Here is a 13,284-nt window from a genome sequence, read left to right on the forward strand (position 1 = left end):
TGTGAGTGTGCATACCACTCCTCTTATAGCCTTTTCATTAACAACATAGAAATTATTTATGATATAAGCAATATATAGATAATTATGGTATAAATAATATAAATATAATATCTAAATATATTTTTATATTATAAACATGTAAATTTAAAAATCTACAGTGCTACCATTTGAACATAATTTTTATGTATTTTTGTACTATATTTTTCTTATTTGTGTTCTATCCTTAATGTTTTAAAATATATTTTATATTGTCTATGCTCAACATTATGTACTTGAAGTTTGCTAGTCTTAAGCCTGTTGTGTTCTATCACTGAGGTGCTCTAGAAAGCTTACAAGTCTTAGAAAATGACAGTTGCTTTTCTTGTTCAGCCGTATCTGTTTATTACAGATCTTAAACTGCTTTCAATGCTTCCAGGTACAACTCTGTTAATATTGTATTCTGATAACATAATTAATTTGTTAACTTCCATTGTTTTAAGGGACTTGTCTTACAATAATATAAAAGATCTTCCAAGCTTTAATGGCTGCCATGCTCTGGAAGAAATGTAAGTTGGTCTTTGATTTACTCTCTTTGCTGTGGTCTATTGTTAATTCATTGAGCATTTCCTACTTTAAATAAATGGCTTTCCCATTAAGAAATTAGAAATGCATGTAAGTGGGTGTTCTCTATGAATAAATGTCCAGTTGTACCAGGTGTGTTCATGCGACCAGCATTTATTAGGCACTTTTCTATGAGGCAATATGAGACACTATGGGGGGAGGGTAGTGTATACAAAAAGACATCCAACCCCAAACTGGTCCTGGCTGTTGAGGGAAAACCAGACATGGATGTCTGCTGTGCAGCTCTATAGGACAGCTCTGGTGGGAGTTGGGGAGAGGGAGGCAACCGTATCTCCGTTTTTCATCGCCTCCTTCCGCTAACCTTCCTTCCATGTTGCTTGGTATAGCTGTGTTGTCCAGGATCCTTTCTCACTGTGTTGTCTTCCTGCTCGCCCCTGAGTGGGGGTGATGAGGAGTTTAGATAGTGTTCCTTAAACTCTCAGTATAATTTTGGATAGAATACCAATTAGTCTAGCCCTTTCATTTTATAGATGAGGAGCCAGCAGTTCTCTTTCAACAGGATCAATTAATATTACTTATGAATGAATATTTAAGCTTAGAAAAAGTTTTATTAAGGAATGTTATTTTTACAAGGGAGGGTGTAGCTCAGTGGTAGAGTGCATAACTAGCATGCTCAAGGTCCTGGGTTCAATTCCCAGTACCTCTGTTAAATAAATAAATAGATAAACAAATAAATAAATAAACCTAATTATCTACCCCCATTGAAAATATTTTTATAAAGTTATTTCTCAAAAATAGAAAATGTGTTTTTCTCTTTTTTCTCTCTTTTCATTTATCTTTCATATCTTTTTTTAGTTCTTTGCAACGTAATCAGATCCACCAGATCAAGGAAGGTACTTTTCAAGGCCTGATATCTTTAAGGATTCTGTAAGTTTCTCTCTGATTATTCAAGATACATAAAATTTTTGTCAAGCTATAAATTAATATATCATTATAATTCCCATGTTAGTGGATATACTTAAAGATAGGATTTATTAAGCATAAATATTGTTTTTCAAACTTTGCCATGTGGTACTTTATAAATTATTTCCTTTTAGCATTTTTTTTTAACCTTAGCTCATTCATGAGATTGTCCATTTGTGAGTGAAAAGGTAAAATGTGTAAAGCCTGAGAAATGCATCTTGTGTGTTTTCAAGTCATGATAATGAAGTTTGTCAGTTTGTTAGGGCAGGGGGTAAGCAAACTTTAGTCCATGGGTCAGATTCAGCCTGCTTCCTGTTTCTGGAAATTGAGTTTTATTAAAACACAAACATGCCCTTTTGTTTAAGTATCATCTAAAGCTGCTTCCACCATACTACAGTGTAATCAAATTGCTGCAGTAGAGGCAATGTGACCCCCAGAGGTGAAGGGTATGCACTGCCTGGCCCTTTGCGGAAAAAGGTTGCTGACCCCTACACCGGGGTATCTGTCCTGGCAAATATAGCTAATGTGCAGCAGAAGCACTCACTTAAAAAGTGACTTGCATTCGAGTGTGTATTTGAGTGAATATAGTGGTGACAGAGACAAACCACGTCACTGCCTCCATAGAACTTCAGCGCATAAAACACAATACACTGAATTGGGGAACGATTTTTTTTAATACAAAAAAAATTTGAAAAGTTGACAGTGAAGTGATATTACATATATTAAAATCCTATTTTCTAGTGGATCCCCATTAAGAAGTTAAACACGCTCTCTACTAGAAAATATTTTACTGGTAGTTGGGTTGCTCACAGGCTAACTGTGGGTCTGGGCAGCAATGGGGAAGGGGACTGGCTCCTCGCGGCTGTCACTTCTCGGGCACTGATAAGAGACAACAGTGAAAACCCAGGGGCCTTTTCATGATTTGGAACCAAGTTCGTCGAATTTTCCTGTTATCCAGGAGATGTGTCGTGGAATGAATTGACCCCTGTCTTTACATTTCCATTAAGGCTCAGTTGTAAGTGTGACTTCAGATTATTTCTCTGTTTCATTAATTCTGTAATATCAGAAGTCCTCAGGGTGTGTTCCTGAGTATAGTATGTGGCTTTGGTGTTGATATGGTCTTTATTTCCTGCTTGGGGAAGTAGTGATATCTGAGGCCCTTCTGGAATGCTCTTGTTTGCCCATTGATTATTTGTCTTCCCTCAACGGCCTTATCACTAACCTTTGAGAAGGCAAATAACACGAAGCCTGTGTGTATTCTCAGCTTTGTCAGGTGCTGAGCTTTCCCTCACCTGGTTAATAGTACCAAAGGTTATATCGTATCATTTATATTTTTGAACTGGTACCAGAATGATAAGGTGGAGAAAATTCACAACTGTTTTGAAACAGATACCAACTAGAATGACTGCTACCTGGACCACATTCCAAGAAATAGATTGTTGTGAAGGGGAGGCATTCAGCATAAACATAAAAAATGTTGTTGAGCAAGATTAAAGACCTCTGTTATCTTAATCAGGGTTATTGTGACTATAGCAGACTCTAATGCCTTGTCAAAGTAACTGTGTTTTGGGTTTATTGGAAAAGAGTAATAGTTTCTTTCTATAATTGCAGGGATCTGAGTCGAAATCTGATCCATGAAATTCACGACAGAGCTTTCGCCAAGCTTGGGTCAATAACTAACCTGTAAGTTGACGGGTTTAGGCTAGCAGTATCATGAAGGCAGGGAAGAGTCTGCAGTAACTTGTGTTTTAGCATTACCCTGTCAAAAAATCTTTTTTTCTCTTTAGTGTTCCCTTGTATAAATGCTAACCTGCTATGATGTAGTGACAGCTTCTCAGAGGGTATCCGCACACCTAAACTTCATCTTAGTGCTCTAGTCTTTCTGATGTTAACACACGTACAGATGTTTTTGTGTGATTTGTGTCTTAGGAATTAATTTGAAATCTCATTCACGTTTTAGAGATGTAAGTTTCAATGAATTAACGTCATTTCCAACGGAAGGCCTAAACGGGCTGAATCAGCTGAAACTTGTGGGCAACTTCAAGCTGAAAGAAGCCTTAGCAGCAAAAGACTTTGTTAATCTCAGGTGTGTTTTTGCTTATTCTTCTTTTCTGTGGAAGTTTTGGTAGGCCTCCAAATTACAGTGTGTCCTGGGTGCTTTTGCTGTGGTTCCCAGATTTTCTGAGAGGCTATCATTGAAGAGTATTTTCAATCTCTATCCTCACAAATTTTGGGAAAAAAATAGAACAGGAGCATTATTGCATAGGTTTGGAGAACATGCATTTCAGACCTGGATGCTGTTAGAGAGATAATACAACTCTTCATCGGAACGGTTTTGTATATACAGAGGGATTTGTCACTTGTAACAAGATGGCGGAAATGACACGTGAACCTTCAGAAAACTGATACAATGTTATGGGACTTAATAGAGACATTAGAGTTGGGGGGTTCTCATTAGAGAAAGTAGAGAGAGGGCTTGGGAATATTATTGTGGGGGAAGAGAAAAAATATTTTCATTATACGTATGTAAACAAATTCACTTAATGGTGTAAAGTCACAAGTGACCTGGGACATTAATTTTAAATGAAACTATCAGTTTCATATGATAAACTGGGTGTGGTTAATTCATTTATAAAAGGAGTCTGATAAGATTTTACTTTAAATTGCACTACTTCCATTACATTTTGAATATGGCCTAATTTAGATTCAGTGTTTAAAAGTGTACTTTATATAAATGGAGAAACTCATGGTGTCATTTGATACCAAAGCATTTTTTTTTTCAGATGAGGAAACTGAGTCCAGACAGGATAGTGACCAGCTCAAAGTATTTTCTTTTTACAAAAGAAAAGCATGTCTGTGAAGTTGGTATTCAGTGTAGATTTTGCAATTTTTTTCTAGGTCTTTATCTGTACCATATGCTTATCAGTGCTGTGCATTTTGGGGTTGTGACTCTTACACACATTCAAACACAGGAGATAACAGCCTCCAAGACCACAGTGTGGCAAAGGATAAAGGCAAGTGCATGAACTTTTAAATTTAAAATAGAACACTCTTTACAGCATTAATCAAAGTCTTTATTATTGTAAACGGTTTGTAAAGGAGCAATATGAAATCTGAAAAATGGCTTCCGTGTGCTGTGTACCTGACATCTTTTATGTGATATTAAGCCTCTTGCAAGCTGAACTTAAATGTATGACATGTACAAGAGGAAAGACTGCAGGAAAATCCGGTTCTTTCGAATTGCACGAAGCTTGAATTAAACACAGTTTGTGTTACACATTCAGGTCCCGCTGATGTAGCAGGGGTCACAAGCAGCGCTGCAAATGAGGAACACAGTCAAATCATTATCCACTGTACACCCTCGACAGGTAAGCCCCACACGTTTGGCTGCAGTTTCTCACTTTAAACAAACATTAGGCAAGTACGTCTAAAACTTCCGGGGATAGATAATGATTTCTGTAACAGGAGGGGGATGAGCTGGTTTCATAAGGCCTGACTCCAAGTGTGGTCTGTATACAGGCACTTAAGCATCTCTTGCAAAATCTCAGGCCCAGATCCAGTGACTCAGATCTTTGTGTTAACAAGCTCCCCAGAGGAGGGTTGTGCACATTAAGGATGGAGAAGCTCCTTCTTCATGCAACTTTAACCCTAGGTCTAGTTCTGGAAGTTACTGGTCTATAAGGATGTTTAGTGTTACCCACCTGCCCTCTTTTTTTTTTTTAATGCAACCTTGCCTTTCCTTTTATTTCTATTTTATTTCATTGAACTTTATTAGACTTGGGAAAGTTACTAAACTGACACCGCCTATTTGGTTGTGACTGTGATGTTGTCTTCTACCTAATCTATCAGCGAAGCTGGATTTGGAATTTTACTGGTAAAGAAGCATTTAAATAGTGGCTAAATTGTGTGCTATGAGGTAGATTCCTTCTTTAATATAATCACACAGGATGATCTGGGAACTTCTTATTGGGGGGTGGCTTGACCTGAATATGCAGAGATTCCATTTCTTCCACACTGAATTTAAACCTCGGGGGTCAACCAGGGGGAAAGCTGGTCTGAGCTCATCTCCCCAGGCTGCAATGGGAGTGAACTGCAGGCCTGCCTCCTCACTCTACTCAGCTGTAGTAACACAGAGGCCCCTGTGCTGACTCAGAAGCAGGAAGCGGAGGAGAGCAGGAACCTTCTGTTGGAACTGGAGGAGGCAGCAGGTTTCCAAAGACAGGCTGGGTGGGGCCGACCTCCCAGGCTTTTGAGGGAACGTAACTCCACCCACTAGTCAAACACTTTCCAAAGGGAGGTGGCCCGTCCTCCCAGGTCAGATGAGCTGTTCCTTGTTCCTTGCAGAAGGATGAGTTCAGATACTGAGATAAAGGTGAAAGCTTCCTTTTAACACTTCCCTGGGGTGGGGGGGAGGATAAAAAAATTAATTAGAAAAAATTTTTTAAGTTTCTCGAGTCAGATCGATATAAATGGTACAAAGCTGGGTAGTTAGGTCTGTGAATATCTCAGTGACTAAGATGCCTACAGTAGGTATCAAACTTCAGGACAATCCACAAAGATAAATCAGAATGTGTCTTTTAGGCATTGTAATACATAGTTTTCTTGTGCTTTGTAGACAAAATTTTGTTTTTCTTTACTAACTTTTAAATAAGACAGTTGCCATTTGGGACATAACTAGCATGCCGAAGTCAGTTACTAGAATGTATAACTCAGCTACTAAATTAGTCCTTGCAATCCTAGTTGAAGTTATGCAGGGTTTTATTGGACATGGCTTTATATGACTAGTTAACTTCAATGTGGTTTAGTTCTCACTGTACTATCTTACTGAATGACCTTTGTCAGGTCAACCAGACACTTTGAAATCTCAGTTTCTCTGGATGAAAAATGGGGATAATTATACCTGTCTTAACCTGCTTCATCAGATTGCTTTTGAAAGCAATAAGAAATGTGTAAAAAATTTGTGTATTATACATACATATAATACATAATTATTGTAAAGTCTATTAGGACTAGGAAGGAAGAAGAAAAGGATTTAACATTTATTGAAGTCCAGCTAAGTACCCAGTAGCCCGTTTGAGTGCCTTATGTATGTCGTTTTACTTACACTACACAACTCTATGAAATAGGTGTTATTATCCACAAGTGAGACAATGAAATTTGTAGAGGTTCAAGTTGCCCTCTCAAGCAAGAGCAGAAAGTTATGAACCCTAAACCCAAACCCTGGTCTATCTGATTCCAAGTCTCCAGTATGTGAGGTCCCTTTCCTGTATTAGACATGGTGCTATGCATATTAACTTAGGTATAAGAGAAAGTGAAATTTTTCTTTTAAATATCACGGTATGGCTTTGCCAAATAGTAAAAGAAATGAAATAAATAGATATTGAAATATGATCTTAAAATAAATTTTAAAAATAGCCTAGTTCAGTTACAAAAATGTCTAAGAGATGGCAGTCTTTTAAATTTGGTTTACTTCAGTTTGGTAGCAGATTAATTATTCCAGATTCACTATCTTTTAAGTTTCTCGCTCCAGCCATACCGTACAGAATATGGTCTTTTCTAAATTGCCTTTTATTTCTCTCTCTCTCTCTCTCTCTCTCTCTCTTTCGTTTTAGGTGCTTTTAAGCCCTGTGAGTATTTACTGGGAAGTTGGATGATCCGTCTTACCGTGTGGTTCATTTTCCTGGTGGCGTTGTTTTTCAACCTGCTCGTCATTTTCACAACATTTGCATCGTGCACATCCCTGTCTTCCTCCAAACTGTTCATAGGCCTCATATCTGTGTCTAACCTATTCATGGGAGCCTATACGGGCATCTTAACTTTTCTGGATGCCGTGTCCTGGGGCCGATTTGCAGAATTTGGTATTTGGTGGGAGATCGGCAGCGGCTGCAAAATAGCCGGGTTTCTTGCCGTTTTCTCCTCAGAAAGTGCCATATTTTTATTAATGTTAGCAGCGGTCGAAAGAAGCTTATCTGCGAAAGATATGATGAAAAATGGGAAGAGCCGCCACCTCAGGCAGTTCCGGGTAGCTGCGCTCTTCGCCTTCCTGGGCGCCGCGGTGGCAGGCTGTTTCCCACTCCTCCATGGCGGGGAGTATTCGGCCTCCCCCCTGTGCTTGCCTTTTCCCACGGGAGAGACGCCGTCCTTAGGCTTCACCGTCACCTTAGTGCTGTTGAACTCGCTGGCATTCTTATTAATGGCCATTATCTACACTAAACTCTACTGCAACCTGGAGAAAGAAGACCTGTCCGAGAACTCCCACTCCAGCACGATTAAGCACGTTGCCTGGCTCATCTTCACCAACTGCATCTTCTTCTGCCCGGTAGCTTTTTTCTCCTTTGCGCCCCTGATCACGGCCATCTCCATCAGCCCCGAAATAATGAAGTCTGTTACTCTGATATTTTTCCCACTGCCTGCCTGCCTGAATCCAGTCCTATATGTTTTCTTCAACCCAAAGTTTAAAGAAGACTGGAAGTTACTGAAGCGACACATGACCAGGAAAAGCGGGTCCGTGTCCATCTCCATCGGCAGCCAAGCCGGCTGCGTGGAGCAGGACTTCTACTACGACTGCGGCATGTACTCGCACTTGCAGGGTCACCTGACCGTGTGTGACTGCTGCGAGTCATTTCTCCTGACAAAGCCCGCGTCCTGCAAACACTTAATAAAATCGCACAGCTGTCCCGCCTTGGCAGTGGGTTCTTGCCAAAGACCGGACGGCTACTGGTCCGACTGCGGCACGCAGTCCGCCCACTCCGACTATGCGGATGAAGAAGATTCCTTTGTCTCGGACAGTTCGGACCAGGTGCAGGCCTGTGGGCGAGCCTGCTTCTACCAGAGTCGAGGGTTCCCCTTGGTGCGCTATGCTTACAATCTACCAAGAGTGAAAGACTGAATCGATGTCTTTGTGACTGTTTCCCCCATGAACCGAAACCACAGTGTTGATAGCATGAACCCTAGTCTGACCCTTCATCTGAGAAGCACCTCTGTGATCACTGCCTGGTGTCACTTAGAAGAGGAAGGTGGCAGTTTGTTTCTTAAACCAGACCTTTTCAAAGAACAAGTGCCTAAACTATCAACTGATGAAAAACACAGTGTCCAAGCAATGGGTAGTCTATTTGAAACAAATTTATAACTTGAAAAAGATTTTATGTATATCACAGCAATATAACGTTAGGTTTTTCTGATCCATAAGAAGCAAATTTATACCTATTTCTGAATTAAGCACGATAAAGAACAGCTGTTAATATTTTTTTAAGAATATTTTAAATGGTGATTTTTGCATAACTGAAGAAAAAGTCTTGCTAATTTTACCTAATGTTTCATCATTAATCTCAGGACAACTTACTGCAGGGCCAAAAAAAGGGATTGTCTCCCAGGTAAGACTCTGAGAGTGTATGTAGGCATTACCTTCTTGCATTTCCTATTTCCATCTTTGGCATAATAGAATCATCAAGTTTAAGAGATTTATAACACCTAAAACCTGAAGATGTTTTTAAAACAATATTAACAACTGTTAAGATTTTTAAAAGAGTAGACGAATACATTTGTTTTCAGTCATTATACATTGCTTTGTTTTGATCACAGTAATTTTTTCTTCAGTGTTTTGTGATCATACTACCAGGAAAAAGTAAAGGGCTAATTGCTTGGGTGGGTTTAGTAGATTTGGCGAAACTACTAACGTGGGATTTTAATAGCATCAGAGGGATTTGATCGTGTAATGTTCTCATTGATAAAACACTTCCTAGTATCATTGGCTCTACCAGTACCTTCCAGTTTTGTTGGTACATTAGCTACCTATAGATTGAATTATACTGAAAGTAAACTGTGGCAAATGGTTTCATTCAGTTGGAAGAAATTGGGTCCTTAGGACACAAAGCACTTACATTGATTTCTTAGCGAGCTGGATTCTCCTGAACCTAAGCTATGGCGTGGAAGCTTCCATACGTTTTTTTCCACTGACTGTGATTTACAAGAGCCTGTGCAACAGCTCGGAAACTGTGTTCTTGTGAGACAAAATAGATACTACGTCACTAAGAAAAGAAAAAGGAACAAAACTTAGGCCTTTGTTTTTAAAAATTAAAAATTCTTACTTGATTCTCATCTATGGACTTTTGACTTGTCATGACGTGGAGTCTTAAAGTTATAAAAGTTCAGTATGTTTTTTTTTGAACAACGTGCTAAATCAGTAGCAAACCCACTGCCATATTAGTTATTCAGGATATACTAAAAACCATTAAGCTAGATTGCAGTTTAATAATTAAACTGTATATAATGTGCATATAATGAATTTTTATCTTATGTAAATTATTTTTAGAACACAAGTTGGGAAATGTGGCTTCTGTTCATTTCGTTTAATTAAAGCTACCTCCGAAACGATAGTGGCTGCCAGTAGCAGAATGTTAAATTGTGGTTTATATACTTTTTGCATTGTAAATAGTCTTGGTTGTACATTGTCAGTGTAATAAAAACAGAATCTTTGTATATCAAAATCATGTAGTTTGTATAAAATGTGGGAAGGATTTATTTACAGTGCGTTGTAATTTTGTAAGGCCAACTATTCACAAGTTTTTTAAACTGCTACCATGTTTGTATATTTACACATCTGATAAATATTAAATCGTAACTTGGTAAAAAAAAATCTAGCTAAAAGTTTTTTTTCCAAAAGTCATGTTACTGAAAACTTTCATTGCATTCATTTAAAAAATAGAATAGCAGGTATCTAAAAGATGTGGTAAACTGTGCTATGCATATGGTAGGAAATACAATATTGTATGCAGTGTCTTGAATTATTAAAGTTTCTGGAAAGCAATCTATTTGCCTTAATTTATAACTAGGTATATTAATGAATTTGCTTAGTGTTTAAGTAAGTAAATTAAAGTGTTTTTAAGAGTATTAGAAGAAATGTTGGGAGAACACTTTGCTGAAATTTAGAAGTGAGGTTGTTTTCTATCTTAAGTCTGAACCATACTCATGGAAAACAAATTGTGAAATTTAAGATAATACCATCAATTAGATCTTATTTAAAAGCAAATGATTAAAAAACTGGCATGATTCCAAAGGCAGTCTATTGCCCGAATGCAGTAGTCCTCCCTTTCTTCCCTTATCTGGGGTTTCACTTTCCATGGTCTTAGTTACCCATGGTCAGCCGCAGTCTGAAAATACTGAAGGGAAAATTCTGTAAATAAACAACTCATTAAGTTTTAAATTGCACACCCTTTGAGTATTGTGATGAAACCTTAAGCTGTTCTACTCCAAAATGACTCATCCTTTTGTGTAGTGTATCCTGCCTGTTAGTCACCTAGTAGCTGTCTGTGACTCTCTACTTCAGTGCTTGTGTTCAAGTAACCCTTATTTTACTTAATAAAGGCCCCAAAGCGTGAGAATAATGATGCTGGCAATTCGGATATCCCCTTACTGTGCCTAATTTATAAATTAAACTGTATAGGAAGAAAACGTTATACATAGGATTCAGTACTGTCTGCAGTTTCCGCTGGGGGTCTTGGAACATATCCCCCGTGGATAAGAATGTACTACTGTGCTTACAAGTAACTCAATATTCACAGTCATCAAGCCTTCATTTTACAGATGGGAAAACAGAGGGCCTAATGAATTTTAAGTCAATACCTGGCACACGAAGCAAATTAGAACTCAAACCAGCACCCAGTTCCTCTCAATTTGAGACATTTTTTTGTTTTTGTTTGTTTTAAACTTCAGTGTATTTCTGGAATTCCCATCACAAAAAGCAGAATAGTATAATCACCTGTCCTCCCATCCCTTCGGCCCTCACTGCTCATATCCATCATCCAACTTTGGCAGTGCTCAACAGCACATGGCAAATCTTGTTTCATCTTCATCCCATTCACTGTCCCTCTCTGATCCCTCTGCTCCTTGGATTATTTTGAAGCAAATCTAAGACATGTTTCATCTGAAAATAATTCAATATGTCTAGGGATAAATTGTTTTTAAGTTGTAAAGTATACCGCTGTAGGACTCACTGGTAATGGTGTTATTTTTGTAACCAAGTCAGAGATTTTCAAGCAAAGGTCACTCTTCGCTTACACAAGGTTACAAAGCCAGCCAAAAATATAAATTATTCCAAATAAACCATAAAAGTGAAAATAAATGAGTAGTAAGAAGAGAAGTTACGAAGTTAATACCCTGAAGCTTAAGGGGAGAGGCCCTCTTTTGAGCCTATTTACACGTTTTATATAATCCTACCAAACTTGATTATGGTTTCTTAGTCCCAGTAATGAAAAGGCACTGGAAAAAAGACGACCACAGGACTTGATTATGTTCAAGCACCAGCACCAGTGCCGTGTGGTTCTTCATAGCTCCAGGGTTGCTCCAGCGTAACGCAGTAGTTGGTCATGAAGATGACTCTGAGGCATCTAGGAAAGGGCATAATTTGTTTAAAACATTTTAGATTCCCACAGCAAGGGGTTACAGTGGAAAAATTTTGGAGTTTAAATGACACAAGTTACCACTTACCATTTTCTCTTCAGTCCTCTGCTAGAAGCTTTAGAGTTAATGAGGTACTATGACTGGGAGATAGATTATTTCCCTATTTTACAGAGGAGGAAGTCAGGACTTGGAAAGGCCAAACATCTTGTTTAAGGAAATCTAGTGAATAAGAGGAAAACCACTGATTCAAATCCAGGTCCCTTTCATACTAAAACTGTACTTTTTCCTACTATGCTTCAGTAATGTTGGGTGATGTCTGTTGGGAATAGCTTCTCAGGTTTAGCCCCTTCCTTATGAAGCCCTAAATTGTTCCAGGACCTTCTGACTCTGTTCTTATTGATTCTAGAGAAGCTCTCCTATAAAGGTTTTAACCAGATATGCCAATACTGAATAACAGGGATAGAGGATGAAAACTCAAGTAACTTTTACTCCTCCATCAATTTTATTACTCAGTTAAATTGCTCCAATGTCCGTCCATGCTCATTGTTTTCACTGAAAATTTTAACAAAATTTACCTTCTATTTAAATAGTTTTAACTTCATCTTATTTTATTAACTATAGCTTTTTGCCTTTTGAATTGCCCGTGGTTACTATTATTTCTACCGTATCTAATTCTTCCGTGTCAAATTTTGCAGATCTAAATTTCATCAAAGATTTTGTACCACTCTTTCGTCAATAACACCTTTTATGTGCTGTTTTAGCCATTGTCAGTGTTCATTTTGTGATACTTCCACTAGCGATATGCATTATGAGCTGGACAAAGCCCATTTATTTACAAGAGTTTAGTTTTGTCAGCACGAACAAAGCAACCAGCTTTATTGCCTATCATCTCTCTGTTACTACATCCCCAACCCCTAAGAGGACAGGGCTTTCAAGGTCCCACAAAATGTTTTTATCCCTCATAAAAGGCACATCATAGAATATTAAAATGGTATGACTCTTCAGCACAAAATGAGGAACTTGTAACGGCAAGACTTTTATATTATAAACGTGCTTAGCATATTCTAGTGAACTAGAGGCTTCAGAGAGGCCCCAATATTCACATGCACAAACGAGTTCCTTTAAGACGCCAGGCTGACGAGGTGCTACCAAAAACAATGAAAGACTGTACCGAAAGTGCATTCTTGGATATTCTTGTAAACGTGGATCAAGTTCGCGCCTCCACTCCTAAAATACCGCCGTGCGTGTGTCCCTGCGCTGAGAGAACTCACTACCGATCCTTGTAACCCTGACCTTGTAATGATATGGGGGTAGTTTTGGCTTCTGCCTCTTTCCTCCTCAAAGCATCTGCCTTATTCAGTG

The 13,284-nt window shown here is 38.5% G+C and overlaps 1 protein-coding gene and 1 long non-coding RNA gene across 2 annotated transcripts in view; one reads left to right on the forward strand and one right to left on the reverse strand.

The window, feature by feature from the left end:
* Window positions 1-10,330, forward strand: part of LGR4 (leucine rich repeat containing G protein-coupled receptor 4) — a 93,021-nt gene extending 82,691 nt beyond the window's left edge. Inside the window, exons 12-18 of the mRNA XM_074372223.1 lie at window positions 480-545; window positions 1,417-1,488; window positions 3,136-3,207; window positions 3,485-3,610; window positions 4,423-4,538; window positions 4,809-4,892; window positions 7,137-10,330. Coding sequence (XP_074228324.1) covers window positions 480-545; window positions 1,417-1,488; window positions 3,136-3,207; window positions 3,485-3,610; window positions 4,423-4,538; window positions 4,809-4,892; window positions 7,137-8,413 — 1,813 coding nt within the window. The 3' untranslated portion in view covers window positions 8,414-10,330. The remainder of the gene's footprint in view (window positions 1-479; window positions 546-1,416; window positions 1,489-3,135; window positions 3,208-3,484; window positions 3,611-4,422; window positions 4,539-4,808; window positions 4,893-7,136) is intronic.
* Window positions 10,331-10,597: 267 nt separating this feature from the next.
* On the reverse strand, window positions 10,598-13,221 carry LOC141578848 (uncharacterized). Its single transcript, XR_012509639.1, has 3 exons — window positions 13,094-13,221; window positions 12,010-12,141; window positions 10,598-11,909 (listed from the first exon to the last, which is right to left on the reverse strand). It is a non-coding gene; the product is annotated as an uncharacterized LOC141578848 (long non-coding RNA).
* Window positions 13,222-13,284: the final 63 nt, after the last annotated feature.

This window comes from Camelus bactrianus, chromosome 10 (assembly GCF_048773025.1).
Source record: "Camelus bactrianus isolate YW-2024 breed Bactrian camel chromosome 10, ASM4877302v1, whole genome shotgun sequence".
Taxonomy (NCBI): domain Eukaryota; kingdom Metazoa; phylum Chordata; class Mammalia; order Artiodactyla; family Camelidae; genus Camelus; species Camelus bactrianus.